At 55.4% G+C, this 27753-nt stretch overlaps 2 protein-coding genes and 1 pseudogene across 4 annotated transcripts; 1 reads left to right on the forward strand and 2 right to left on the reverse strand.

The window, feature by feature from the left end:
• Positions 1–330: 330 nt before the first annotated feature.
• Positions 331–16594, reverse strand: PRKCSH (protein kinase C substrate 80K-H). Of its 2 annotated transcripts, none has more exons than XM_032251691.1 (18): positions 16154–16594; positions 15671–15826; positions 15369–15485; positions 13641–13736; positions 13464–13521; positions 10820–10937; positions 9087–9216; positions 5309–5393; positions 4451–4529; positions 3792–3878; positions 3327–3509; positions 3158–3254; positions 2633–2702; positions 2317–2406; positions 1976–2050; positions 1789–1888; positions 1538–1700; positions 331–640 (listed from the first exon to the last, which is right to left on the reverse strand). In XM_032251691.1, the coding sequence occupies exons 2-17, from the start codon at positions 15747–15749 to the stop codon at positions 1554–1556; spliced, it is 1611 nt and encodes a 536-aa protein (XP_032107582.1). In that variant the 5' UTR covers positions 15750–15826; positions 16154–16594; the 3' UTR covers positions 331–640; positions 1538–1553. The 2 variants fall into 2 exon arrangements, with proteins under 2 accessions (XP_032107582.1, XP_032107583.1); XM_032251692.1 differs by having other exon boundaries at positions 3348–3509; positions 16154–16513.
• LOC116532941 lies at positions 12291–12386 on the reverse strand (annotated as a pseudogene).
• Positions 16572–27246, forward strand: CCDC151 (coiled-coil domain containing 151). Of its 2 annotated transcripts, none has more exons than XR_004260893.1 (13): positions 16572–17081; positions 19505–19626; positions 19746–19823; positions 21339–21509; positions 21598–21699; positions 21801–21926; positions 22106–22228; positions 23185–23337; positions 24621–24776; positions 24867–25023; positions 25669–25824; positions 26641–26725; positions 26915–27246. XR_004260893.1 is itself a non-coding variant. In XM_032251689.1 (13 exons), exons 1-13 carry the CDS (start codon positions 16838–16840, stop codon positions 27025–27027), a joined length of 1791 nt encoding a protein of 596 aa, XP_032107580.1. In that variant the 5' UTR covers positions 16591–16837; the 3' UTR covers positions 27028–27246. The 2 variants fall into 2 exon arrangements, 1 of the variants encoding a protein (XP_032107580.1); XM_032251689.1 differs by having other exon boundaries at positions 16591–17081; positions 24621–24781.
• Positions 27247–27753: the final 507 nt, after the last annotated feature.

Consider the following 27753-nt stretch of genomic DNA (forward strand, 5'->3'; position numbering starts at 1 on the left):
GTATATGCAGGAGCATCCTGTGTGATGGCAACCAGGCTTCTGTCCCTCTCTGGGCCACTGTGTGTCTGCAGCAGGAGCTGTGGGCCCCGGAGGGAACCCTTAGCCTCCACAGAGCATGGGTGAGACCCAGGGAGGGTGGGACAGGGGCCTGGATGGACACTCAGACAGAAGTGGTCCAGGGTTCATCCACCTGTTACCTTCCAGTGTGATCCCCGGATGGTGGGGAGGCCCGGGCGGGATCTGCAGACAGCTGTGTCCCTTGCTTGCCCCTGCCCACCCCTGCCCCCGGCCCTGGTCCCTCCCCAGCAAATCCAGTCGGACACAGGCAGGTTTGGGTGGGGGATCACATTTATTGTATTGAGGTCACAGGTCAAGTCATTCACTGGTCCCCAACAGGAGGGGAGGCAGGGGCAGGGCTGGGGGTGGTGGGGGGGCCCAGGGAGGGCAAGCTCCTTTATCCCGTCTTTGGAGGCCGCTGGGGCCTAGGAATATGGACCAGCTCCGCCTGGGCCTCAGAGCAGGGCAGGACGCGCCATATAGGTCCTATTACCCACAGAGGAGGGCGACAGAGCCACAGGCAGGCCTAGGAGGGGTGGGTGGACGGCACTGCAGGGGCTGGTGTCACAACATTCTTGAGGTTCTGGGGCAGGAGAAAGGCCAGATTAGAAAGCTGGGGACGGCTGGGCATGGTCACATTTGCTTGTAGTCCTAGCTACCTGGGAGGCTGATGTGGGAGGATCACTTGAGGCCAGGAGTTGATCAGCCTGAAGACCTTTTCTTTTCTGTTTTTCTTTTTTTTTTGAGAGCAAATCTCACTCTGTCACCTAGGCTGGAGTGTAGTGGCATGATCTTGGCTCACTCCAACCTCTACCTCCCAGATGCAAGCAATTCTTGTGCTTCAGCCTCCCCAGTAGCTGGGACTACAGGCACCTGCTACCACACCCAGCTAATTTTTTGTATTTTTAGTAGAGACAGGGTTTCGCCATGTTGGCCAGGCTGGTCTCAAACTCCTGACCTCAAGTGATTGGCCAGCCTCGGCTTCCCAAAGTGCTGGGATTACAGGTGTGAGCCACCTCACCTAGTCTATTTATTTTCAAAGGTTAAAAAAATTTTTTTTTTAAAAAAAGCAGGGTATAGCCAGGCACGGTGGCCCACGCCTGTATTCCCAGTACTTTGGGAGGCTGAAGTGGGCGGATCACCTGAGGTCAGGAATTTGAGACCAGCCTGGCCAACATGGCAAAACCCCATCACTACTAAAAATACAAAAATTAGCCGGGGGCGGTGGTTTGTGCCTGCGATCCCAGCTACTTGGGAGGCTGAGACCGAAGAATCGCTTGAACCTGGGAACCAAGGGTTACAGTGAGCGGAGATCACACCACTGCATTCCAGCCTGGGTGACAAGAGTGAGACTCTCTGCCTTAAAACAAAAATAAAAAGCAGGGGACACAGGTTGACAGAGTGGCCATGTGGGTCCATCTTCCTCAGGGCCTGCTGCCTCCCCTCGCTGGGCAGCCCGAGACTCCACCTCCCCGCCCACCTCTGTGCCTGGCCAGCTAGAGCTCGTCATGGTCGCCCTCTGTGGGTGCTTCAGGCGGGGGCTCCGGGCAGGCGGCCGGCGTCATCAGCTCCATGAGGTACTCGCAGCGGCTGGGCTCGGTGGTGCTGGTCACCATGGTCTCCTTCCCGCACAGGAGGCGCACCTGGGGATGGGCACACAGGCGCTCAAGAGGGTTTGGCCGGGCCAGGCCTGGGTCTCCGCGCCCTGCTCCCTGCCCCACAGGCACTCACGGTGGTGGAGCGGTTGGGGCCCTGCCAGCAGCCCGTGCCTTGCTCGTACTTCATAGCACTGAACTTGTCGTGGTCGGGGCCAGCCCACGAGCCCCAGGTACTGCGAGAGACACAGGGTGCTGAGGGCTAGGTGGGGGTCAGGACACCGGGAGCAGGCAGCAGGAAGGGGCCAGCCCAAGCCACTCACCCAAGGCTGGTGGGAGAGCCCCCGAGTTTGGGTTTCTGCGAGACAAGCTTGAAGGGGCAGAGGCGGTAGACGTATCTGTGGAGGACCAGGCACGTGGAGGGGCGACACAGGGATCCCAGCCTCCTCCCACGGCCCCTCCCTGCCTCCTCTTGTCCCCGCACACAGGGCACCTCAAACTGCAATGACCAACCCTAAGCCTGCCCTCTGGCTTCACTCCCCGTCAGTGTGGAGGGCCCCACCCCGGAGATGGTTCCCAAACATCAGGAAACTCCGCCAGTGTCCCTTCCGGGGCCACCCGCCTCCCACCCTGCCAGTGGGGGCCCCGCACCCCTGGGACGCACTCGGTGGTGGTGAGCTCGTAGCACTGGCTGTACAGGTAGGCAAACTCCCCATCGGGGCCAAAGTCAAATGAAATCTCCTGCTCCAGGTTCCTGGAAGGGGGGGCGGAGCAGTTCAGGGGCAGCTGGGAACGACGGTCCCTGACCCAGCACAACACACACAGGAGGGCCTGGCTGCGCCGTGGAGCATGTGTCCTCCCTGCCACCTCCCCGGGACCCTCCCTGTGGCTGCCTCGTTGATTCCTATCACCGGCTCACCTGGGAACCAGGCCCTGGGCGCTGTGGGACAGGTGTCCCCACCTCCTCAGCCCCCCCGTACCTGATGGACTCCTCCATGTCCTTCAGGGACCGCTCGGCCTCCTCGAACTTGTTTCGGGCCTCCTGGGCAGCTGGCGGGAGAGGGTGGAGGTCAGAGATGTCCTCACTCCCATTCAGGAGGATGAGGAACAGGGTTCCACAGAAGCGGCTGTGTCCTCCTGTACCCTGGTTATGCTCCGGCCAAGGATTTTGCCCAGACAGCCCCCAGGCCTCGCCAGCTGCAAGGCAGCCCCACCTTGCTGCCCAGGCTCCCGAGGGAGAAGGGCCAGGGCTCCTGGGGCCACCAGAAATGACACAAACAAGCTGCCATCCTTGGGGAGGGAGAGGGGCCCCTTGGGGCTGGTGAGGGTGGGGCTGGCTTACCCCAGGCCCCCTTCCTGGACTCCCCAAGATAGTGGGGCTTGTGCTGGCCGCGTCAGAGCAGGGGCCAGGTTCAGGATCTTTCCCTGAGCTGTGCCACACTGGCAGGAAACACTGGGCCCACCCGAGGAGCTAGGCACCCCCCCCCCCCCCCGCCCACACTCACCGTCGATGAAGGCCTGAGTCTGCTCATCATATGGTGGCATTTTGTCTTCCTCCGAGGGGCTGGCCGGCTGTGGTGGGGCCAGTGGCGGTGGGGCCTCCTGGGGAAGGGGCAAGGTCAGTGAGCAGCTCCCCCCACCCTCTCTGTCCCCACTTCTCCCCCAAACACAGACCTTAGGCTGCTCCCCCTGCACCTCGGAACCCTCCTCCTCCTCCTCCTCTTCCTCCTCTTCAGCCTCCTCGTCCTCCTCGTCCTCCTCCTCCTCCTCTGTGGGCGGTGAGGGCACTGGCGGCTGCTCCTCCTTGGGCTCCGTCAAGTCGGGGGCAGAAGGTGCTGGAAGGTCAGTGGGTAGTGCCTGGCAGGAAAGTGGGGTGGTCGATGCTGTGGCCTCCGGGTCCACCTACATACACCCTCAGGCTCACACCACAGCCCAAGGGGCAGCCTTGGTGTCTGCCCCTCCTTCAGGGCCTGCAGGGCGGACTGACAGCTGGGGTTGGGGGGGGCCTCAGTGGGGGATGCTGGGGCCACCCAGCTGGCCAGGGTGGCCGGATGCCAGAACCGGCGGCAGCTCCTTTGTGAGGAGGGGTGGGGGTGGGGTGAGGGGAGGACCAAGTCCCTTCTCTTTCCCCTGACTGACCTCGGACCGGTACTTGTCCCTGACGGCAGCCCAGACTCGGTCGTAGAAAGAGGTAGCATCTGTCTGGGTGTCCCCGCTGAGGAGGGCCTGTGTATGTTGGGGGTGGTGTCAAGATCTTAGCTGCCACACGCCCCCTCACGGGCCACCCCAGGCACCCAGGCTGCAGTGCCAGGCACAGGCGGGCTGGGCTCTGATGACCAGGCCTGGGCCAGGCCAGTGAGGCACTTAGGCCAGGAGAGGGCAGCACAGGCCCATGGAATGGGAGGAGGGGGCCAGGGGCTGGAGTGGTTGGGGACACTGAGACAGAAGGACAAAGCGGCAGATGGACAGAGAGACAGATGGAGGGAGGAGAGAGCCCAGGACCAGAGAGGGACAGGCCCTCCAAGGGAGAGGCCAAGGCCAAGGTCAAGGCTGCAATGGGACGGAAGAAACCAGGGGCGGATGGGGAAGAAGGGGATGGCGAAGGAGAGAAATGGGGCAGGGGTGTGAGGGGGGAGGAAGGGGACTCGGTGCCCACACAGTGGGGAGAGTGGGGGCCGGGTCCCACCGGGAGGGAAGCTGCCCTTGGTGACTGCCATCCGGGTTCGCCCAGAGGAGCTCCCAGGCCACCCTGGGGCAACGCTGCCTACAAGTCTCCAGCCAAGGGTCAGCCACGGTACCTGAGCTTCCGCTTCTGACAGCACCCCGTCCCCGTCTGTGTCCAGCTCCGGGTGAGTCTGCAGCTCGGTCAGTGAGACCCTGCAGGACATGGCAGAAGCAGACTAAAGGGGTGAGGCCCATGTGGCTCTCAGCACCGCGTGGCCCACCTGTTCCTCCCCACCAGGGCACCACCCTGGAACTTGCTTCAGGATCTCAAGGTGCAGGGGGTTCCCGACCTCCAGCCCCCTCCTCAGGACTCCATAACCCCAAAGAGGCTCAGAGTAAGGGGTGGGACTGGGAGACACCTGGACCCCCAAATTCCCGATGACCTCTCTCCCACCTCTCCCATGAGCCACCTCCTTCCACCCGCAGAAGCGGGTCCCCCACCCAGCGAAGCCCACCCTCACCCTTGCCCATGCTGCCCATTTGGTTCTGCTGAAGCCCCCTGCTCCTTGGCACCTCACATCTCCTAGGCTTCTTGTGTCCCCCTTGGCCCCCAAAAGTCCACCCTCCACCAGGTAACCCAGTAAGTTCAGAGGCACAGCCAGGATTCGAACCCAGCTCTGGCTTTCCCCAGAGCATTTGGAGTGGGCCTGGGAAAGAAAATCCGATCACTAGGATCCCTGACCACACTTCCTCAGGCTGAGGGTCTGTGCAAAGCTCCTGGAGAGGGTGGTCCCCCTGTCTCCTGGCCCAGGGCCTTCTGGACCTGGCCATCCATGAGTAAGAGAGGCAGGGTCACCCAGGGCTTGGGATCAGCCTGGATCCCAGGCCAAGGGAACCCAGGGGGGCTCTAGCTGGTTTCTAAAGGTGAGGGTGATGGGGAGGGAAACCCAGGCCCACAGAAGGGTGGTCAGCTCCAGTGCAGGGACACTCACATCCCGTCCATGTCGTCATCCAGCTCCTTGAAGGCATCGGCCGCCAGCTCCTGCTCCCGCTGGGCTTTGGTGGCAGCCAGCTGCTCTGTAAGGAGGCTGCCTCTATCACCCCTGCCCACCCGCCGGCTTCCACCATCCCCAGCACCCCACAGTCATTTGCCACTGAGCACCTACTGTGCGCCTGGCCCCACAAGGGACCCTGGGGACATGACTGTGGAGGAGACAAAGGTCCCTGCCCTCACCGGGGAAGGACAAACAAGCAAGATGAATGACTAAGGCTGCTTGTGTTGGGAGAGATGGACAGGGCAGGGTGCAGGGGCAGGAGGGCCACCTCAGGGCTGCAGCAGGGAGATGGGAAGCCAGATAGCAGAGGGCAGCATGTCAGGCCGCTGTTGGGACAGAGGTGGGGGCGAGGGCGGGAGCCAGGTGACAACAAGGGCTGGCCCAGGCTGAGGGCCGAGGAAGAAGCATGGAGCAGAAGCAGATTCCGGGGAGGTGCGGATGGGGTGCATGGAGGGTCGGAGGTGGGAGATGGGGTGGGGGAGAGGAGATTGGCCACTGAGACTTTCGGTTTAGGACCTGGCAGAAGTGTGTCGGGCCAAGGACGCTGCGAGATGGGAGGACGGAGGGAGGGAGACAGGCCCCGGGGGCGTCCCAGGAAGAGGGGCCAGCCCGACAGAATGGGACTGAGCTTCTGTCCCAAAAGTCCCTCCTCTGTCTGCCACTATCCCACCCAGCCAAAGTGGAGGGGAAAGCAGCCACAACAGCTGCTCCAATGACTAACTTCCTACTGTATACCATGATTAACTTCCCACTGTATACCAAGCTCCAGCTTGGTCCTCTACAAACAATAAAAACAGCCGGTAATTCCTCTAGAGAGACTTGGGTCACCCTAGGAGATCCCATGTGTCCCAAAAGACCCGGCTGACACTGTTCTGAACCTCACAGATGAGAGCCTGAGGGGTTCCTCAGTTTGCGTGGGTGAAGGGATCTGCCTATAATCACCCAGCCAGTGAGGGATGTAGCCTGGGGCCCATGCCAGGCCAACTGCCCCAAGAGCCCCAGCTTAGCTCTGCCACCCTTTGGGAATCTGGGTCGAAACATGGCGCTTCCCTCTAATTCCGCAGCTCCCCACCAAGAACACGTCCTAAGGGAAATCAGGCCCGAGCTTGCCCAGACCCACATGAAAAGAACTTTGCAGCAGGGCAGAGGTTCAGGGGCAGAAAGCCAGACAGTGAATTCCCTTTCTACAAACAATGAGGACTTGCAAAAAAAAGCACCAGGCCCTAGCACCAAAAACAAATAAAAAAGGGAAAGAATGTCTTCAGTAACAGACAGGGCTGGGTGCAGTGGCTCACACCTGTAATTCCAGCACTTTGGAGGCCGAGGCAGGCCACCTGAGGTCAGGAGCTTGAGACCAGCCTGACCAACATGGTGAAACCCCTTCTCTACTAAAAATACAAACATTAGCCAGGAGTGGTGGCAGGTGTCTGTAATCCCAGCTACCTGGGAGGCTGAGGCAGAATAACTGCTTGAATGTGGGAGGTGGAGGTTGCAGTGAGCAGAGATTACACCATTGCACTCCAGCCTGGGTGAGAAGAGCAAGACTCCATCTCAAAAAAAAAAAAAAAAGAAGAAAAAGAAAAATAAATAAATAAATAAATCTTTAGTTGCAGACAAAGGGCCAAACCCCAGATAGAAAAAACTCTTTTTTTTGAGCCAGAGTTTTGCTCTTGTTGCCCAGGCTGGAGTGCAATGGCGTGATCTCAGCTCACCGCAAGCTCCACCTCCCAGGTTCAAATGATTCCCCTGCCTCAGAGGAGCCTCAGCACGCTTACAGGCAGAAGGAAAGTGCCAGCCAGAGCTAACTGAAGGCCCCAGGTCTCCAAAGGGCAGGACAGAGTGAAAGCCAGGGCATCGGGGAGGAAACAGCCTCCATTGAGGCAGGAAGGAGAAGGGGGTCTGTATAGGTACTCCGCCCAAGTGGGCCGCTGGGAGCCTCTGGCACAATCTCGGCTCACTGGAGCCTCCGCCTCCCGGGTTCAAGCAATTCTCCCACCTCAGCCTCCCTGGTAGCTGGGATTACAGGCATGTGCCACCATACCTAGCTAACTTTTTTGGTATTTTTAGTAGAGACAGGGCTTCACCATATTGGCCCGGCTGGTCTCAAACTCCTGACCTCAGGTGATCCACCCAGCTCGGCCTCCCAACATGCTGGGATTACAGGCATGAACCATCACACCTGGCAGGAGCCTCTGTATTCATTGGGTCAAAGAGCACAGCACCAGGGCTGGGAGAGGTGGAGGCAGACATCATCAGGGCACCGTCAAGATGCATCCACAACCCACCTGGTTGCACGGCCCACCCTGGCCCCAGTCCCAGCCCCATCCTCGCAGGCCGAGACCAGTACTGCAGGCTCCTCTCATCTCTAACTCCCACAGTGGCCAGAAGACTGTGAGCACCTAAGCCAGGGCACATCCCACCTCTCCTCAGAACCCTCCATGGCTCCCATCTCACTAACAGTAAAAGCCTGAGTCCTCTCTGTGGCCTCCAAGGCCCCAGATGACTTGCCCTACCAGCACCCTGCCCTTGTCTCTCCCAACTCTCCTCCCTTACTCCCTCCAGCCACATGGCCTTGCTGTTTCTTAAAACCAGATATGGGGTTGGACACCATGGCTCATACCTGTAATCTCAGAACTTTGGGAGGCTGAGACGGGTGGATCACCTGAGGTCAAGAGTTCAAGACCAGTCTGACCAACATGGAGAAACCCCATCTCTACTAAAAATACAAAATTAGCCAGGTGTGGTGGCACATGCCTGCAATCCCAGCTACTCGGGAGGCTGAAGCAGGAGAATCGCTTGAACCCGGGAGGTGGAGGTTGTGGTGAGCCCAGATGGTGCCACTACTGAAGTGGGAGGATCACTTGAGCCCAAGAGTTTGAGACCAGCCTGGGCAACATGGAGAAACCCCATCTCTATAAAAATTTAAAAATTAGCAACTGGGCGTGGTAGCTCATACCTGTAATCCCAGCATTTTGGGAGGCCAAGGCAGGAGGATCACCTGAGGTCAGGAGTTTGAGACCAGCCTGGCCAACATGGTGAAACCTGATATCTACTAAAAATACAAAAAAATTAGCTGGGTGTGGTGGTGTCCACCTGTAATCCCAGCTACTTGGGAGGCTGAGGTAGGAGAATTGCTTGAACCTGGGAGGGGAAGGCTGCAGTGAGCCAAGATTGCGTCACTGCACTCCAGCCTGGGCAACAGAGCAAAACTGTCCAAAGTAAGTCCAATGTGAGGCAGACTAATAGGAGATCACTTCAACAACCTCAGGGGGCTGTCTCCTCAGTGACAGGCTGGATCAGAAACAACCAACCTGTGTGTCTCCCTCAGTTCACACACTGCTGAAGGTTGGAGGAACCTCAAACCTTGCATTTGCATTTGGGGGATTGCTGAATGGCAGTGTTCCTGAACACTGCCAGAAAGAAAAGAAGATTCTCTCTAGAGAACACCTTCTCTTCCTAAGTTGAAAATTATTTATGGAAATAATTATAAGTAATTATAGAAAATTATTTATAATTATAGAAAATTGTTTCTATAAATAATTTTCAAAAATGATGACCAACACACAATCAAAGATAAGCAAGCACACAAGGAAACTGGCACCATGATCAAAAATCTGCTGAAACTGACAACAGATAATGAGCAAGAGACTCCTAGGCCCAGACCCCCTCCCACCCAGGAACTGCAGGCGACTCCTTGGACCGATTTATGCCATACCTTCCCACAGCTTCTGGTGCTGCTCTTTGGCCTCTTTCTCTGGCTTCTCAGCTTCCTCCTTCACTGTCCGCAGCATCTCCACCTGGTCTTCCAGAGACTTCTTCCCAGCCTGTAGCTCAATGAGCTTTTTCTGGGTGGGCAGAAGGCAAGACCAGCTCTCCTCTGTTCTGCCTCCTCCTCACTGACTACTACCTCCCTACCTCCACTCCACAGGGCAGCAAGGGGATGTTCCAAAACACATACCACACTGGGTCTCTCTCCCTGGGTGGGGTTCCCTGTAGCCCTCTGGGGAGAAGCCCAAATGCCTCAATGTAGCCCACAAGGCCCCATGTAATCAGGCCCCTGCCTGATTCTCAGCCCCATCTACTGCATCCCTGCCTTATTAGGATCCAGGTGCCCTGACAGCATTTAGACCCCCAAACACTCTTCTGGCTCTGGTTCTTCAAACATGCTGTTCCTTCAGCCTGGAACACTCTCCCTGACTAACTCCAAATTACCCAATAGATCTCACTTGAGATAGAGGCCTCCTCCTCCCAAGAAGCCTTCCTTGTCTCCTGCCCTCAAGCCAAGAGAGAGAGGTACTTGGCAAGAGCCTCTACCCCAAATTCCCCTTTGCCCAGCAGCCCTGGTTGTTTGTCCCTCCCACTAGCAATGAATCCCTTGAGGTAGATCCAGATCGGTTTCTAGCCTCCCGTCCAGTACACAGGCAAGGTAGGGAGACACATGCCTAGGGACCCCAAAGCACCCATCCTATGGAATTAATCCAGCTGCTACTGGCTGATGTTATCTTGCTAAGGTCAGAACTGGGGAGTCATCTTGTCATCAGCCCATCTTACAGGTAATGGGACCACAGAACCAGGATATGGAGAAGCCACCCTCCCATCCCCAGGAGGCAGCAAGGCCCTTCTAGGCTGCTTTAGTCTGATGCCCAAGGCCCTTATAAAAAATAAAAAATTCCTCTTCAAAATTTTTCTTTTTGTTAAAGAGTAATAATAATAAACGTTAGAAATAAAAGTTTGCTTTAAAGACTGTCTTCAAAGCCTTCTTGCTTTTTGCTAATAACTCTTTGTTAAGCTTTATCCTATGAAGCCATCAGACATGCTTACAGGCACATAGCACATTCTATGCCCTTGTACTTTAACCAAGATGTCTGTGCTGGACGTGCTCACAGGCGTGTCCCAGCTCGCAGTGTATGCCCCTTCCTTATTTGGACTGCCTCTTTTCCTTTGTTCTCCATTGCCTTTACCTATTTAGAAAAGTTTTAAGTTGTGAGCCAGTCGGGTTTCAGTTTAGGTTGTGAGGTCCACCTCCAACCAATGGAGATCAGAAACAGCAGTAAGGACACAATGCATAAGGAATAAATATGCCTGCCTTTCCTTTTTCATTGAACTCTTGTGGTAAGACAGCTAACAGGAGCACCCTTTCTGCAGAAGTAAAATTGCCTTGCTGAGAGAACTTTTTGTCTGAATGACAACTTTTCCTTGCAGTACCTGGGAACAAGTATTCTGTTTTTAACAGCCGTGATAAATACCTAAGCTGGCTGCCTCCCACTTGGAAACTATTATACTTAACCAATAACTAAATGCCTAGCACACAACTGTGAAAGCAAAGTGCAGGCAGGCAGTCACTGGCCCCAGGACAGGAGTCGGGGCAAACCCCACCTAGGCCTTGCAGGCCCATGCTACAAAGTCCAAGGCTCAGATCCCCCTGGGGCAGCCCCACAGGCTCCTCACCTGCTTCTCCTCCCGAGCCTTCTTCCAGTCCTCAATAAGGATCTTCTTCAGGCGGAACCCTTCTCGGGTGACCTCGGCCATCTGCTGCAGTGACTCTCTCTCCTTACGGCCCTTCTCTCTGTGGTGGGGGGGACACACAGGAGCCACCAGTGGGGCACTTAGAGTCCACCCAGTCTGCCTCTTCCAAAATAGCTCAATCCACCTGTGGCCCCCACCAAGCCATGCTGGGAAAGATAAGAGATCAAACCCTCCTCCCAGCCTCCCAGGTCCCCTCAACAGCAGCATCCTTCACCTCTGTCCTTGAAAGAGGGGCAGTGGGATCTGTAGGCCCCTGGGGTCAGGGAAGGGACTAGGGAGTGTTGGGAGGTGGAGCTAGATATGAACTCTCAAGAGACAGGAGACTAGCTTGCGTGCAGTGGCTCATGCCTGTAATCCTAGCACTCTGAGAGGCGAAGGCAGGCAGGAGGGTCATGTGAGCCCAGGAGTTCACAATCAGCCTGGGCAACATATAAAGACCCTGTCTTTACACATAATTAAAACAAACAAACAACCAGAGAAGACAGAAAGAACAGAAATCACGACTCCCAGGCAAAAAGACAATCCAGTTATTAAATGTGTTGGTCGGCTGAGCGTGGTGGCTCACACCTGTAATCCCAGCACTTTGGGAGGCTGAGGCGGGTGGATTAACTGAGGTTGGGAGTTCAAGACCAGCCTAGCCAACATGGTGAAATCCTGTCTCTACTAAAAATACAAAAATTGGCTGGTTGTGGTAGCAGGCACTTGTAATCCCAGCTATTTGGGAGGCTGAGACAGGAGAATCACTTGAAACCAGAGGTGGAGGTTGCAGTGAGCCAAGATCGTGCCATTACACTTCAGCCTGGGCAATAGAGCGAGACTTTGTCTCAAAAAGAAAGTGTGTTGGTTGTGTTCAATCCACCTTCTACTTAAAAGATCGGAATCCGGAGAGTTTACGTAAGTATTGGGACCTTCAACTTCTTTGAAACACTATTCCAGCCATGCCACCTGCCAACAACTGACTGGACTTTGTTTTGTTTTTTTAGCTCACTGCAAACTCTGCTTTCCACACTCAAGCAATCCTCCTTCCTCAGCCTCCTGAATAGCTGGATCTACAGGCACAAACTACCACACCTGGATAATTTTTTAAAAAATTTTTGGAGAGATAGGGTCTCACTAGGTTGCCCAGGCTGGTCTCGAACTCCTGGGTTCAAGTGATCCTCTTGTGTCAGCCTCCTGAAGTGCTGGGATTACAGGTGTAAGCCACATGGCCAGCCAGTAATTTTTTAAATTATAATTTCCAATTTTTATTTTTACTTTTATAGACATGGGGTCTCACTATTTTGCCCAGAGTGGTCTCAAACTCCTGAGCTCAAGCGATCCTCCTGCCTGAGCCTCCCAAAGTGGTGGGAATACAGGCATCAGCCACAATGAGCCGTTTATTTGTACTTTGTCATGTCAGACAGGTAATGTGCCCAGGTCATAACACGGTTTAAGCGAGGCACAGCTCTCACATGTGCATAAAATCCTAATCATTGTGGCCAGGCATGGTAGCTCAGCACTTTGGGAGGCTGGGGTGAGCGGATCACCTGAGGTCAGGAGTTCAAAAGCAGCCTGGCCAACATAGTGAAACCCCGTCTCTACTAAAAATACAAAAGTTACAAAAGTTAGCCAGGTGTGGTGGGGCACACCTGTCATTCCAGCTACTTGGGGAGCTGAGGCGTAAGAATTGCTTAAACCCAGAAGATCTCGGTGTGAGCCAAGATCACACCACTGCACTCCAGCTTGGGCAACAGAGTGACACCCTGTCTCAAAAAGTGAATAAACAAATAAATAAAAATCACAGTGCTTATGAACTACAAAAGGATCGGCTGACAGGAATTGAGAACAGCTATTCCTGTAGATGCCACAATCCCCACCTCTCCATACTGCCTCATCCTTGGCCTCCTCCTGTTGTATACTTTACCTGCCTATAGGTGTTGGGGTTTTCAGGGCCCGCTGCAGAGCATGACAATGGAAAGTTTAGCGTCAGAAGTTAGGCTAATGAGGGTCCGAGTGCCAGCTCTGCTATCTCCTATGTGACGCTGGGGAAGTCGTTTCCCCTTTTTGTTGTTTTTTTTTTTTGAGACAAGAGTCTTGCTCTGTTGCCCAGGCTGGAGTGGAATGGCGTGATCTCAGCTCACTGCAATCTCCACCTCCCGAGTTCAAACGATTCTCCTGCCTCAGCCTCCCAAATAGCTGGGACGACAGGCGTGCACCGCCACACCTGGCCAATTTTTTGCATTTTTAGTAGAGACGGGGCTTCAGTATGTTGGCCAGGCTGGTCTTCAACTCTTGACCTCATGTTCCGCCCGCCTCAGCCTCCCAAAGTTCTGGAATTACAGGCATGAGCCACCACGCCTGCATGATTTCCCTTTCTACACTTGAGTTCCCCCATCTGCTGAACTGGGAAACAATCCTACCTGCTTCCAGACTAGAGGGAAAGGTGGTGATTAGAATTCACAAGGCACCTGGCACAAACGGAGCACCCAATACAGAAAAGCAGAACAGAGAGTGGGCCCGATTCATTGGGTGGGGTCAGGCAAAGTCCTGGGGTGTGGTGACAAGAGAGGTGCTGTCACCCACGTACTTGCAGGTGTTTTCACAGACGACACCGCTGTTATACTCGTCTGTTCCATCGCAGCAGTCTGCGGCAGAGGCAGGAGCCGAGATCAGACCTAGCAGTGCCTCCTCCCTCTCTCCCTTCCTCCCTCCTTCCCTCCCTCCCTCCACCACCTTTCCTGAATCCTGGTGCATCCTCACTCACCACAAACACCATCATTGACGCGGTTGGAGGGGATATACAGGGGCTTATAGCCAGTGTTGGTGCAGTGGAAGCTGCCATTAGGACAGGCAGCCGTGCCTGGGAGAAAGAAGGGAGGAAAGGTTTTCAGAGTCAGCTCAGGGCCAGACATGTCCCTCCCATCCACAGACAAGAGCCCCTGACAGGCCGGCCGCGGTGGCTCAGGCCTGTAATCCTAGCACTTTGGGAGGCTGAGGCGGGTAGATTGCCTGAGCTCAGGAGTTTGAGACCAGTCTGGGCCACACGGTGAAACCTGACTCTACTAAAATACAAAAATTAGCTGGGTGTAGTGGCGTGCACCTGTGTCCCAGCTACTCGAGAGGCTGAGGCAGGAAATTGTTAGAACCCAGGATGCGGAGGTTGCAGTGAGCTGAGATTGTGTCACTGCACTTCAGCCTGGGCGACAGAATGTGACTCTATCTAAAAAAAAAAAAAAAGCCACTGACCCACACTACACACACAGAGTACAAGAAACAGAATGACTAAGGGAAGGAAAGAGCTGTGCACTGCACCCTCAGGGCTCAAGTAAAGCTCTGCAGTGCTCCCGGAGAGCACTTCTGCCTCTCCTCACTGAGGCCCTTCAAAACAGGGTTTCGACTGGATGTGGTGGCTCACACCTGTAATCTCAGCATTTTGGGAGGCTGAGGTGGGTGGATCACCTGAGGTCACGAGTTTGAGACCGGACTAACTGAATGGTGAAACTCTATCTCTACTAAAAATACGAAAAATTGGCCACACGTGGTAGCGTCCACCTGTAATCCCAGCTACTTGGGAGGCTGAGGAAGGAGAATTCCTTGAACCCAGGAGGTGGAGGTTGTGGTGAGCAGAGATAGTGCCATTGCACTCCAGCCTGGGAGATAAAAACAAAACTCCATCTCAAAATAAATAAATTTAAAAAAAAAAGGTGGGGCACAGTGGCTCATATCTGTAATCCCAGCACTTTGGGAGGCCGAGTTGGGTAAATCATGATGTCAGGAGATGGAAACCATCTTGACTAGTATGGTGAAACCCTGTCTCTACTAAAAATACAAAAATTTTAGTTGGGCGTGGTGGTGCACACCTGTGGTCCCAGCTACTCAGGAGGCTGAGGCAGGAAAATCTCTTGAAACTGCAGAGGTTGCAGTGAGCCAAGATCCCGCCACTGCACTCCAGCCTGGGCAACAGAGCAAGACTCTGTCTAAAAAAAAAAAAAAAGGTCTCATCCTGGTGGCTCGAACCTGTAACCTGTAGCAGTTTGGGAGGCCAAGGCAGGAGGATGACTTGAGCTCAGCAGAGAGCTATGATCACACCACTGTACTCCAGCCTCAACAACAGACCAAGACCCTGTCTCTTCAAAAAACACAAAAACAAAAACCCAAGGTTTCCCTTCACCTCTGTCTCCTCCTGGATTGCTCTTGGCCCCACCCTGTCTCACACTTCTAGGGGTTTGTCCACGTTGGCCCCTCCATCTTAGCACCTTCGGAATTCGACTGAAACCTCACCTCCTTGGAGGAGCCTTTTCTGACCCCCAGGCTTCGGGGTTAGGAGGACTCTGGGCTCCTCCAGCTACCCAGGGCCATAACACTGACTTCTGGGCTTGTTTCTGCCCACTCAACGGGGAACCAGCACAGGGAGTATCTTGGTCACACAGACAGGCCCGGCACTGAGCAGTGTTCAATAAATATCTGATGCATGAACAGAGAAAAAGCTCACCTGGCTCATCAGAGCCATCCTTGCAGTCGCAATAGTCATCGTTGACCTGATCGAATGGGATGGTAGCTGAACCGTCCAGGCAGGTGAACGGCTTGGACTCATCGTAGAAGTGATGATCTGTGAGGGTGCAGGAAGCTCACGTGAGGGCAGGAAGGGGCCTTCTCCACCAACCACCACCTCTGCCCTCCCACCCCCACCAGCGTAGCACGGCCGGGAAACTGAGGCAAAAGGCTGTAAATGCCTATCCCTAAGGCCCAATGTTGGCCTCTCCCACCTCCAGCTTGGCGGGAGGGTGAACTCACTGGTGAGGGAGACGCCCCGGGGCCTCTTGACCTCCACCGCCCAGCACAAGGGTAGCAGCAGAAGCAGCAGCAGCAGCATTTCACCAGAGGCTCTCAGGCACGAAACGGGTTCTGTAGGAGGAAGCCGGCAGCGGGGAGATGCGCTGTATCCACACGCTGCAGCAAGAAAGGGGATCCGATCAATGAGTGAGGGCTACTTCCAGTTAACTGGATTCCTCCATCGCTCCCAGGCAATGAGGCCTCACTTTGTTTCCCATATAGGGGCGAAGGGCAGCGATCTCCCTAATCCTAGCCAGTCTCACTTGGCTCAAATCAATGGCGAGGATCTCCAAACCTTGCTCCCTGTGCCTGGTTGTGGCCCAATTCCCGCCAATAGGCCGAAAGGGTTAACAGTCTCCGCCGTCCACACCCACACATGCACCCTCCCGTTGCCCCCCTGTAGGAAATTAAGTTAACCTCCCACTCCCTCGTTCAACACCTTACACGAGGCCGGGGCAAAGGTCAGTATCCACCGCGCCCCTCTTGTTCGGCAGGCACGGTTCCTGCTGCAAAAAGAAAGCGGAAATACCTGTGAGCCGTCACTACCGGTGGTTCGTCCCGCACCGGGAACGGCGAGTCAGGGTCGCCATATTGGGAGTGGCAGGAGTGGGGGAGGTGCTAGAGCCGAGACGGCCATCTTGGCCAGGAGTGTGAAGCCTTAGAGAGGATAGTTCTGACGGCTCGCTCTTAATGGCGGCGCAACGTACCACCATCTTGGGAGTGGCGGCTTCTCCGGAAAGAAAGTTCTTGAAAAATGCCTGCGAACCCCCCGGAGCGGGAAAAGGTTGGGAGAGGGAGGGAAATGGGATGATCACGTGACCCTAAAGTGTCCTGACCCTCTGTCCTGCTGCTCGGCTCTGCTCCGCCCACTGTTGGGACGGTCCCTCCATGCAGCGTCAACCAATGAGAACGCAGTGTCAGCCATGGAACGCGTGTAGTCTCCATGGAAACACTGGAGCGAAGGGGAGGCGGTTACCTAGCAACCGAGAGATGCGGAGAGCAACCGCCTAGCGGTTGGAAAGTGCATTTTTCAGAGTCCTAGGAATCCGAGCTGACCGATCACTGACAGGGGCGATTGACTCCTAGTTGTCCCCCTAAACCCTAGGGGCCTTTGGCCCCGACCCCATCATGACGTCCCCCCTGTGCAGGGCGGCCTCTGCCAACGCCCTGCCTCCTCAGGATCAGGCTTCGACGCCCTCTTCCAAGGTCAAGGGCAGGGAGACTTCGGGCAAACCCAGCCATCTCCGAGGAAAGGGCACAACCCAGGCTTGGACCCTCGGCCGATCCAAGGCAGGATCCTTCCGCAGAGGTTCAGGGAAGTCCTCTATGCACTCGCAGGTGGCTGAATTACGTAGAAAGATACAACTGCTAGGTAAGATGGCTCCAGCGGGCACAGAGGGTCAGGGGTCAACAGTGTCCATACAGTCTTCTGACCAGGGATGGTGTGACAAAGGTATTTCTCCAGCATGAGTCTAGGTGAACAGCTTCTGGGCAAAACTCATATTTGTTCATGTTTTTCCTCCTCTCCCTCTTAAAACTTCTCATGAGTTCAGAACCGAGTGAACTGTACCTCAAACTTTCCTGTAACTTTCTCGCCCTCTCTCTCTCTCTTTTTTTTTTTTTGTTTTTTTGAGACAGGGTCTCTCTGCCGCCTAGGCTGGAGAGGAATGGCATGATCTTGACTCACTGCAACCTCCACAGGTTCAAGCAGTTCTCGTGCCAGTCTCCCAAGCAGCTGGGACTACAGGCACATGCCACCTCACTTAATTTTTATATTTTTAGTAGAGACGAGGTTTCACCATGTTGGTCAGGCAGATCTCGAACTCCTGACCTCAAGTGATCCACCCGCCTTGGCCTCCCAAAGTTCTAGGATTACATGTGTGAGCTACTACGGCCAGACTTTTTTCTTTTTAACAGGGTCTTACTCTGCTGTTCAGGCTGCAGTGCAGTGGTTCAACAATAGCTCACTGCAGCCTCGGCCTACTGGGCTCAAGCAGTTCTCCCACCTCAGCCTCCCAAGTAGCTGGGACTACAGGCGTACGCCACCGTGCTTGGCTAATTTTCTTTTTCGTAGAGATGGATTCTCACTATACTGCCCAGGCTGGTCTCCAACTCCTGGGCTCAAGCAATCCTTTCATCTCAGCCTCCTGAGTAGCTTGAGACTCACAGGCTCACACCACAATGCCAGGCCACTTTTTTTGTAGTTTTAGTAGAGATGGGGGTCTCACCATATGTGCCCAGGCTGGTCTGGAACTCCTGTGCTCAAGCAATCCACCCACCTCAGCCTCCCAAAGTACTGGGATCACAGGCATGAGCCACGGTGCCTGGGCACAGATCCTCTTATACTCAGAATTTTTTCAGTAAATATAGTCAGCCCTTTGTATTCCCGGATTCCGAGTCCGCAACTAAATGCAGATTGAAAATACAGTATTCACAGGCTGAGCGTGATGGTTCATGCCTGTAAACCCAGGACTTTAGGGGACCAAGATAAGGGGCTCACTGGAGGCCAGGAATTTGAGAACAACCCTGACAACATAATGAGACCATGTCTCTACATTTTTTTTTTTTGAGACAGAGTTTTTGCTCTTGTTGCCCAGGCTGGAGTGCAGTGATGCAATCTTGGCTCACCACAACCTCCACCTCCCGGTTCAAGCAATTCTTCTGCCTCAGCCTCCCCAGTAGCTGGGATTACAGGCATACAACACCACGCCTAGCTAATTTTGTATTTTTAGTAGAGACAGGGTTTCTCCATGTTGGCTAGGATGGTCTCAATCTCCTGACCATGTGATCTGCCTGCCTTGGCCTCTCAAAGTGCTAGGATTACAGGAATGAGCCACCATGCCCGGCTTCACACCTGGTTAATTTTTGTGTATTTAGTAGAGACGGGGTTTCACCATGTCGGCCAGGCTGGTTGACGACTGCATTCTTTTTTTTTGCTTTTAGTACAATTTCCATTTCACTTTTCTCCAGAGAATAGTCTATCTTCAGTCTGTAAGGACTCAGCTCCTTACATGGGCTTTGGTGGGAGTCATGGGGCAGGTGCAGGTATAAATCGGGGTGGCGTGTTCCGTCCTTGCTGGCTTCATGAGATTGATGCCTGACTGCTTTGCTGTGAATTGCACAGCTCACACAGTAATGTAGCTTCACATACAGCTTGGGAAGCACATAGGCATCGAAGATGCTCAATTCAGAAATGTCCCTGACTGCTGCAGCCTCCATTGTTTTGAATGACAAATTTCTTTTTTTTTTTTTTTTGAGACGGAGTTTCGCTCTTGTTACCCAGGCTGGAGTGCAATGGCGCGATCTCGGCTCACTGCAACCTCCGCCTCCTGGGTTCAGGCAATTCTCCTGCCTCAGCCTCCTGAGTAGCTGGGATTACAGGCACACGCCACCATGCCCAGCTAATTTTTTGTATTTTTAGTAGAGACGGGGTTTCACCATGTTGAGGAGGATGGTCTCGATCTCTTGACCTCGTGATCCACCCGCCTCGGCCTCCCAAAGTGCTGGGATTACAGGCTTGAGCCACCGCGCCCGGCTTGAATGACAAATTTCTTAATGGCCTTGTCCTTGGCATGCATCAGGCACAGTTCATGCAGCGAATAGGCTGCACGTGGCCACGGCCCTTTTTGGCACAACCGTTGTTCCTTCTTTTCTTTGTCATCTTGGAGGCACGGATCGGAGAGAGCTGCATTCTTATAATATTAAGTTGATGATCGCAAAAAAAGGTCTTCTCTCTGGGATGTTGCACCCACCCACCCAGTAACTGTGTGTCTGTTCACCTCACCTGCCTGGCAGAGGGTGACCGGAAGGCTTTTTTTGAGAGCTCACAGTGGAACATCAAGAAGAACCAGGAGACCATCAGTCAGCTCCGTGAGGAGACTAAGGCACTGGAACTAAAGCTGCTGGACCTGCTCAAGGTAAGGGGTGAAGACGTGGGTGGAGGAGTTCCCGCGGGGCGGTGGTGGGGCAAGGAGACAGCACCTGGCCTCAGCTAGAGGTGGCATGATGAAAAGTGACCGCACTCTCCTCCCTGCAGGGAGATGAGAAAGTGGTCCAGGCAGTGATACGAGAATGGAAGTCAGAGAAGCCATACCTCAAGAACAGGACAGGCCAGGTTTGCCCCACCCTCTCCCAACCTCATCCTTCATTACCAGCCTGGGTCCCCTCAGCGCTGGACTCCAGGCTCACCCTCTCCAATCCTTTCTGCACAATAGCTGCCTTTCATGTGCTCATTCAATTACATCTTTATTACTCACTATCCTTGGACCTGGCATCCTGGCATGGTAGTAGATACAGCGAAAAAACAGACCAAGTTGGCCAGGCACGGTGGCTCACGCCTGTAATCTCAGCACTTTGGGAGGACATGGCGGGCAAATCACCTGAGGTCAGGAGTTCAAGACCAGCCTGGCCAACATGGTGAAACCCTGTCTTAAAAAAAAAAAAAAAAAAAAAACAGACCAAGTCCCCACTTCTAAAAACAGCTCATATTGGTTGAGCACAGTGGCTCACACCTGTAATCCCAGCACTTTGGGAGGCCAAGGTGGGTGGATCACCTGAGGTCAGGAGTTCGAGACCAGCCTGGCCAACATGGTGAAACCCCATCTCTACTAAAAATACAAAAATTCAACTAGTGTGGTGGCATACGTCTGTATTCTTGGCTACTTGGGAGGCTGAGGCAGGAGAATTGCTTGAACCTGGGAGACGGAGGTTGCAGTGAGCCAAGATCATGCCACTGCACTTCAGGCTGGGTAACAGAATGAGACTCTGTTTAAAAAAAAAAAAAAAAATTAGCCAGGCATGGTAGCAGTCACCTGTAATTCCAGCTACTCAGGAGGCTGTGGCAGGAGAATTACTTGAACCCAGGAGACAGAGGTTGCAATGAGCCAAGATCGAGGCACAGCACTCCAGCCTGGGGGAGAGAGTGAGACTCCATTTCAAAAATAAAGAAAGAAAGAAAAAAAAATGGCCAGGCACGGTGGCTCACACCTGTAATCCCAGCTACTCAGGGGCTGAGGCAGGAGAATCGCTTGAACCCGGGAGGCAGAGGTTACAGTGAACCAAGATCACGCCACTGCACTCCAGCCTGGGTGACAGGGCAAGACTCCATCTAAAAAAAAAAAAAAAGCCGGGCGCGGTGGCTCAAGCCTGTAATCCCAGCACTTTGGGAGGCCGAGGCGGGTGGATCACGAGGTCAAGAGATTGAGACCATCCTGGTCAACATGGTGAAACCCCGTCTCTACTAAAAATACAAAAAATTAGCTGGGCATGGTGGCACGTGCCTGTAATCCCAGCTACTCAGGAGGCTGAGGCAGGAGAATTGCCTGAACCCAGGAGGCGGAGGTTGCGGTGAGCCGAGATCGCGCCATTGCACTCCAGCCTGGGTAACATGAGTGAAACTCCGTCTCAAAAAAAAATTTAGAACGCTGAGTGTGTGTAAGATCACCACGGTGGTCACTGTGGACAGAGAGAAGAGCCCGGTGCTGTGTCTCCAAAAACAACACAGAAGGGGTGGCCAGGGAGGTGGGTAGAAAACTGGAGAGGGGTGTCCTGGAAGCCACAGTATGGGAGAAGGAAGGGTGTGTACTGGGATGGGGTGTTCAGGCCCCTGCTTTCGCTTGGCCCCTTGCAGCAGGCTCTGGAGCACCTAGACCACCGGCTGAGCGAGAAGGTGAAGCAGCGGAACGCCCTGCAGCACCAGCTGGTGTTGCGGCAGAGGCGGCTGGAGGAGCTCCAGCTACAGCACAGCCTGTGCCACCTGGAGATGGCAGAGGCGCAAAACAGCCACTCGGAGGTGGCCAAGGTAGGGCCGAGAGAGGCCTGCAGGGCAGAGGGTCCTGTGGAAGGGATCAAGTGCAGAGGGCACTCAGCCCAGCCGTGCTGCTCTCTAGACCATGCGGAACCTGGAGAACCGCCTGGAGAAGGCCCGGATGAAGGCAGAGGAGGCCGAGCACATTACCAGCGTGTACCTGCAGCTCAAGGCCTATCTACAGGTAGGGACTAGGAGGGCTCGGGTGAGGGGGCAAGCAGGGGCTAGGGACAGCAGTCACAGGCCTGCCTCATCTCCCCAACATCTCCCCTCACGATGCCCCAGGATGAGAGCCTCCACTTGGAGAACCGGCTGGACTTCATGGAGGCTGAGGTGGTGAGGGCCAAACACGAGCTGGAGGCACTGCACCTGGTGAACCAAGAGGCCCTCAACGCCCGGGAGATTGCCAAGGTGCCAACCCTCTTGCCCCCGGCCGTCCTGCCCAGCTGCCGCGGTCTCCCAGCTTCAGAATCTGATCCCAGCTGTCCCTGAGCTTCCCCAACGCCCCCTCCCCCATCTATCTCCTAGCACCCTGTGGCGGGTAGCGGTAGGTGCCATCTGGTCCCCCTGCTCCCCTGCCCGCCCTCCAGAACCAACTGCAGTATCTGGAGGAGACCTTGGTTCGAGAGCGCAAGAAGCGGGAACGCTACATAAGTGACTGCAAGAAGCGCGCTGAGGAGAGGAAACTGGAGAACGAGCGCATGGAGCGCAAGGTGGGAGCACCCAGGAGTACGCGGCTGTGACTCCAGCCCAGCTGAGCCCAGACCAGCCCAGCCTTGCCCTGGCTCTACCTCATCCTAGGCCTTCTCCCACTTCCGAAGTTTCTCCTAACCCCGCCCCCTTCCTGACTCCACCCCCAGTTGGTGCAAAGACTCTTCCCATATCCCTGCCCCGCTCCTCCCCTTCCCTCCTGGGTGGCTGTTCCATTTTGGCTCTGATGTGGCCTTCAGCCTTCCCCTTACTCACTGACCCCTACCCATCCTTTCCCACCTGAGTAGGCTGCCTGTCTTAAATCTGACCCTGCCTCTAGCCTAACCCTTGCCTAAGGCCCCGCCCCCTTCCTATTGGCCCCGCCCCCTGCACCTGTCCTGAGGCTGCCACCCGTCCAGCCCTTTTTGTTTTTGTTTTAATTTTTCTTTTTGGTAGTTTGTGTGTGTATCTGTGTGTGTGTGTGTGTGTGTGTGTGTGTGTGTGTGTGTGTATGTGTGTGTGTATTTTTTGAGACAGGGTCTCACTCTGTCGCTCAGGCTGATCATAGCTCACTGCAGACTAGACCAGCTGGGCTCAAGTGATCCTCTCACCTCAGCCTCCCAAGTATCTGGGACTAGAGGCGCGCCACCAAGCCCTACTAATTTTTGTATTTTTTGTAGAGACGGGATTTTGCCATATTGCCCAAGCTGGTCAAACCCTTGGGCTCAAACGATCCTCCCACCTCGGCCTCCTAAAGTGCTGGAATTAAAGGCGTGAGCCACCTCCACCGCGCCTGGCCTTGTCCCACTTTCTTGACCCCTGCCCAGTGCCCTTATCTGGCCCCAAGCTTTTGCCCTCTCCCCTCCCTCCAGTTCTAGCCCTGCTCCCTTTGGTGCCCCAGTCTGGATTCCCCTCCCCATCCTCCGCTCTAAGCGCTGTGCACGAGCTGACCCTGGCTCTGACCTCAACCCACGAGCAGACCCACCGTGAGCACCTGCTGCTGCAGTCTGAAGACACCACCCAAGATAGCCTGCATGCCAAGGAGGAGGAGCTGCGGCAGCGCTGGAGCATGTACCAGATGGAGGTGATCTTTGACAAGGTCAAGGACGCCACCGGCACTGCCGAGTCGCACGTGAGTTCTGTCCGCAGCCCTCTCTGCCGAGCCCCCTCCACCCTAGACGCACCCTGGGGTCCCCAGGCCAATGAAACCGACATACCCTGCCTCTCCTCTGCCAGGTCAGTTCTTAAGCTCACAAACCTGCTCCTTTCTTGAAAAATATCTCTTCCCTCTCCAGCTACCATTCAGTTTTTCTGCTGCCCTTCGAAGCAAAACCCCCAGGAGCTGTCTACACTCGCCCTCATTTCTACACTTGCCTTCCTTTCTCTCTTGCACCGTGCTAACTCCTTTGCCATGCCAGCTGTAGGAGAACTGGGAATTTCCTCTCTTGTTCTGTCTCCAGTGTCTGCAAGTGGCATCCCTGCCCCAGGTCCCTCACTTTGCAGTGTCTTCCTTGCAGTATTCTAAGACCGCTGTGTCCCCCTTGGGTCCCGGTTCCTGCCAGTGAACACTGGACCCCAACCCTGTTTCTTCCCTCTGGGTGCCTGCCAACCTGCGGCGCCTCCTATGGGGCCAACCCCCGAGGAGTTCTGGGACTTCCACCTATGGGAGGACACCTATGGGGTCATCTGGGGCACTGAGGCGCAGCCCTTTTCCAGATTTGGGCGTTGTGAGGGGATGGCTCCGAAGATGGGTAGTATTTCCTGTGAGACTGGGGGAGATTCACGGCCAGAAATGGATGGCACATTGATTTTGGAAAGAAGCTATGTTCACCTGTCCAGCTGCCCCCGCATTTGGCCTGACTCAAATTCCTTGTATTTGTATGCTTTTTTATTTTTTTGAGACGAAGTCTCGCTTTGTCCCCCAGGCTAGAGTGCAGTGGCCCGATCTCAGCTTACTGCAATCTCTGCCTTCCGGGTTCAAGTGATTCTCCTGCCTCAGCCTCCCTAGTAGCTGGGACTACAGGTGTGCGCCACAACGCCCTGCTGATTTTTGTATTTTTTTTATAGTAGAGACGGGGTTTCACCAAGTTGGCCAGGATGGTCTGGATCCCTTGACCTCGTGATCCGCCCGCCTCAGACTCTCAAAGTGCTGGGATTACAGATGTGAGCCACCGTGCCCAGCTCAAATTCCTTATATGGGCCAGAATGGGCCCCGCAAAAATGATATATCCAGGGCGGCTCACCCTTGAAGCAGCCCCGACTCCAACCCACAGTATCTCCATACATCCCTGTGTAAAAGGTGCCAGCTCAGGCCACCTGTCCTGCTTCCGAGGGGACGCAGAGTGGGGGGCAGGAGGTGAAGCGCTCCTGCACCTCCTTAGACTCTGGCTCTGACTGGGACTGGGTGGTCCGCAGGCGGTGGTGCGGCGGTTCCTGGCCCAGGGAGACACCTTCGCGAAGCTGGAGACGCTCAAAAGCGAGAACGAGCAGACGTTGGTGAGGCTGAAGCAGGAGAAGCAACAGCTGCAGCGGGAGCTGGAAGACCTCAAGTACTCGGGGGAGGCCACAATGGTGAGGTGAGGCCCTGGGATCCCGGGGTTGTCGGTGGGGCGGCGGCGGGGCGGACTGAACCCCCCGTGACTACCTCTCCGTTCCCTGCAGCCAGCAGAAACTGCAAGCCGAGGCGCGGGAACGCCTCAAGCAGGAGGAGCGGCGGCACGCCGAGGCCCAGGACCAGCTGGAGCGCACCTTGCGGGCGATGCAAGTGGCCAAGGACAGCCTGGAGCACCTGGCCAGCAAGCTGATCCGCATCACTGTGGTAGGCCCCGCCCAGAGGAAGCCCCTCCAGGACCTCCCGAGACCGATGACGCGCAATCACGAAGCGGGGATTCCTGTCACAGCGGCCTGCCCTAGGGAACCCCCATCCTGTGTCCCTGACGACAGAGGCCCCGCCCACATGGAAAGAAGCCTCGCCTCATTCCTCAGAATCCCCGCCCCACATCCCTGGGGAAACTCTCACTCCCGCAAGGAAGCCCAAAACTTAGGAGGCCCTGTGCCGTCCCAAGCTCCACCTCCAAGGGAAAGCCCCACCCTGTCCCCACCGAAAACCTCGGAGACCTCGCTGCAATTCTGGAGCAATCCGAGACAGACCTATCGTGCCCGCAGCAGAGGCCCATTTCTTCAGGAGGCCATTCTCATAATGGCCTCCCTCGAGTTTTTACCGTCCCCACCAAGGGGCCTCCCCGAAACCTTTCCACATTCTAGCTAGAGTTCAGAGGCTCCGCCCTCACAGACGTGGCCTTGACCCGCGTCCCCGCCCCCACTGACTAGCACCGCCCCTGTAAATGGGAATTTACCTCCCAGGCCCCGCCCCCCAGAGAAAAGGCCCGCCCCTGGGTGGAGCCTGTCCACGAGGCCACACCCCTCTCGGCTGACCCCTCTCGTCCTCCTGCCCTGGCCGCAGGAGGACGGTCGCTTCGCGGGAAAGGAGCTGGATCCCCAGGCAGATAACTATCTGCCAAACCTGCTGGGCCTCGTGGAGGAAAAGCTGCTGAAACTGCAGTCGCAGCTCGGGAGCCACGACGTCCAGGAGATGCTGCGTCACATCACCAACCGCGAGGTGCCCTGCAGCCATGGGGCAGGGCTCCAGAGATCGAGGAGTGGGGCTGGGTCGGAAAACCAGGGAACCGCGGGTAACCTCGGGAGACCAGGGTGCAGGCTGACGAGCCAGGAAGGGGTCTCGGGGAGAACGAGTGAGGTTTGAGGAGCCACCAAGGAAGAAACCAGAAGAGGTGGCCGGGCGCTGTGACTCACGCCTGTAATCCCAGCACTCTGGGAGGCCTAGGCGGGTGGATCATTTGAGATCTGGAGTTCGAGACCAGCCTGGCCAACATGGTGAAACCCCGTCTCTACAAAAAATACAAAAAGTCTCTACTAAAAATACAAAAAATTAGCTGGGCGTGGAGGTGGACGCCTGTAATTCCGGCTATTCAGGAGGCTGAGGCACCAGACTTTCTTGAACCCAGGAGGTGGAGCTTGCAGCCAAGATCGAGCCATTGCACTCCAGCCTGGGAAACAAGAGTGAAGCTCCCTCTCAAAAAAAAAAAAAAAAGAAAGAAAGAAAGAAAAGAAAAGAAACCAGAAGAGGTGCGGGTGGGTCCAGGAGGCCAGAGGACGAGGCTGAGCAATCGGGATGGGGACAGGCCTAGTGGCAGGGCCCCAGAGACCAGGGACGGACCTGAGTGATGAGAGGTTGAAGCTGGGCATCAAGGTGTCTGCTGAAGGAGGGATGCGAGTGGGCAGTGGTCTCCAGCTAAAACCAGGGCATATCTTGGAATGGGGTAGGGAGGAGGGGGAATGTGATTTCTTGGTGGGAACGTGATTTCTCGGTGGGAACGTGATTTCTCGGTGGGAACATGGTTTCTTGCTTGCTTAGTTCCTTGCCAGCTTAGAGGGAAGGCTGCCCCAATACAACACCCGCATCGCCCTGCCGCTTCCTACTTCCAAGGACAAGTTTTTTGGTCAGTATGGGTGGAAGGATGAAGGGGTGCGGTTGAGCCCCAAGCTGGGGAGCAGGAGGTTGTCGGATATTCTGCTCAGGGCCAAGGTGGGGGTGGAATGGGGTGGTAAAGGCTGGGAAGGAGACCCAGGGATGGGGACCCGGATCCCTCAATGCTCCCTGCTTCTCCCTCACCCCCCGCCCCCCGTAGATGAAGAGAGTGAGGAGGAGGACAACGAGGTAGTGACCCGCGCATCGCTCAAGATCCGTTCCCAGAAATTAATCGAAAGCCGCAAGAAGCACCATCGCTCTCGGAGGTCCTAGACTCGTCCTGGCAGCCCCCAGCGGAGCCCCCGATTCCTCCGGGTCTAGCGAAGGCCCCACGGGGCCCCTTTAAGGGCCGAACGCGGTCTGGATAGGGAGCCGAGGCGGCCAGCGGCGCCCGGAGGAGAAGAAGGAGCTGGGCCAGACGTTCCCACAGTAAATTTCCCCAGCTGGGTCTGCCCTGGCCTCAGAATTGTGCAATAAAGGTCACAGACCAAGCCCCTGGGTATTCGTCTCTTCATGACCCTGCACCACTCAAGAGACAGCTGTCCCTGAAAACCCAGGGCCACAGACCTGTATTCCCTGTGTTCCCAGCACTTTGGGAGGCTGAGCTGGGTGGATCGCTTGAGCCCAGGGGGTCCAGACCAGCCTGAGCAACATGGTGAAAAACAGTTCTAACCGCCCCCCCCCAAATATAGCCGGGCGTGGTGGTGTGTACCTGTAGTCCCAGGTACTTGGGAGACTAAGGCAGAAGAATCGCTTGAACCCAGGAGGTGGAAGTTGCGGTGAGCCAAGATCGTGCCACTGTACTCCAGCCTGGGCAACGGGAGTGAGACCCTGTCTCAAAAAATTAATAAGGCTAGGCACCGTGGTTCACGCCTGTAATCTCAGCATTTTGGGAGGCCATGGCAGGTGAATTGCTTGAGGCCAGGAGTTCGAAACCAGCCTGGCAAGCATGGCAAAACCCCTTCTCTACTAAAAGTACAAAAATTAGCCGGGCATGGT

This window comes from Sapajus apella, unplaced genomic scaffold, assembly GCF_009761245.1.
Source record: "Sapajus apella isolate SASKATOON/1434 unplaced genomic scaffold, GSC_monkey_1.0 scaffold77, whole genome shotgun sequence".
Lineage (NCBI taxonomy): Eukaryota > Metazoa > Chordata > Mammalia > Primates > Cebidae > Sapajus > Sapajus apella.

Bases quoted from the DNA above. Each gene is read 5' to 3' on its own strand.
- PRKCSH (XM_032251691.1), bottom strand. From the start codon at position 15,749: ATGCTGCTGCTGCTGCTTCTGCTGCTACCCTTGTGCTGGGCGGTGGAG. The intron at 15,486-15,670 runs GTGAGTTCACCC...GCACCCTCACAG, and splicing joins CCGGGGCGTCTCCCTCACCA to ATCATCACTTCTACGATGAG. The intron at 1,701-1,788 runs GTGAGTGCCTGT...GCCCATCCCCAG, and splicing joins GCCCCAACCGCTCCACCACC to GTGCGCCTCCTGTGCGGGAA.
- CCDC151 (XM_032251689.1), top strand. From the start codon at position 16,838: ATGACGTCCCCCCTGTGCAGGGCGGCCTCTGCCAACGCCCTGCCTCCT. The intron at 23,338-24,620 runs GTGAGTTCTGTC...GGTGGTCCGCAG, and splicing joins CCGGCACTGCCGAGTCGCAC to GCGGTGGTGCGGCGGTTCCT. The intron at 25,825-26,640 runs GTGCCCTGCAGC...TTGCTTGCTTAG, and splicing joins GTCACATCACCAACCGCGAG to TTCCTTGCCAGCTTAGAGGG.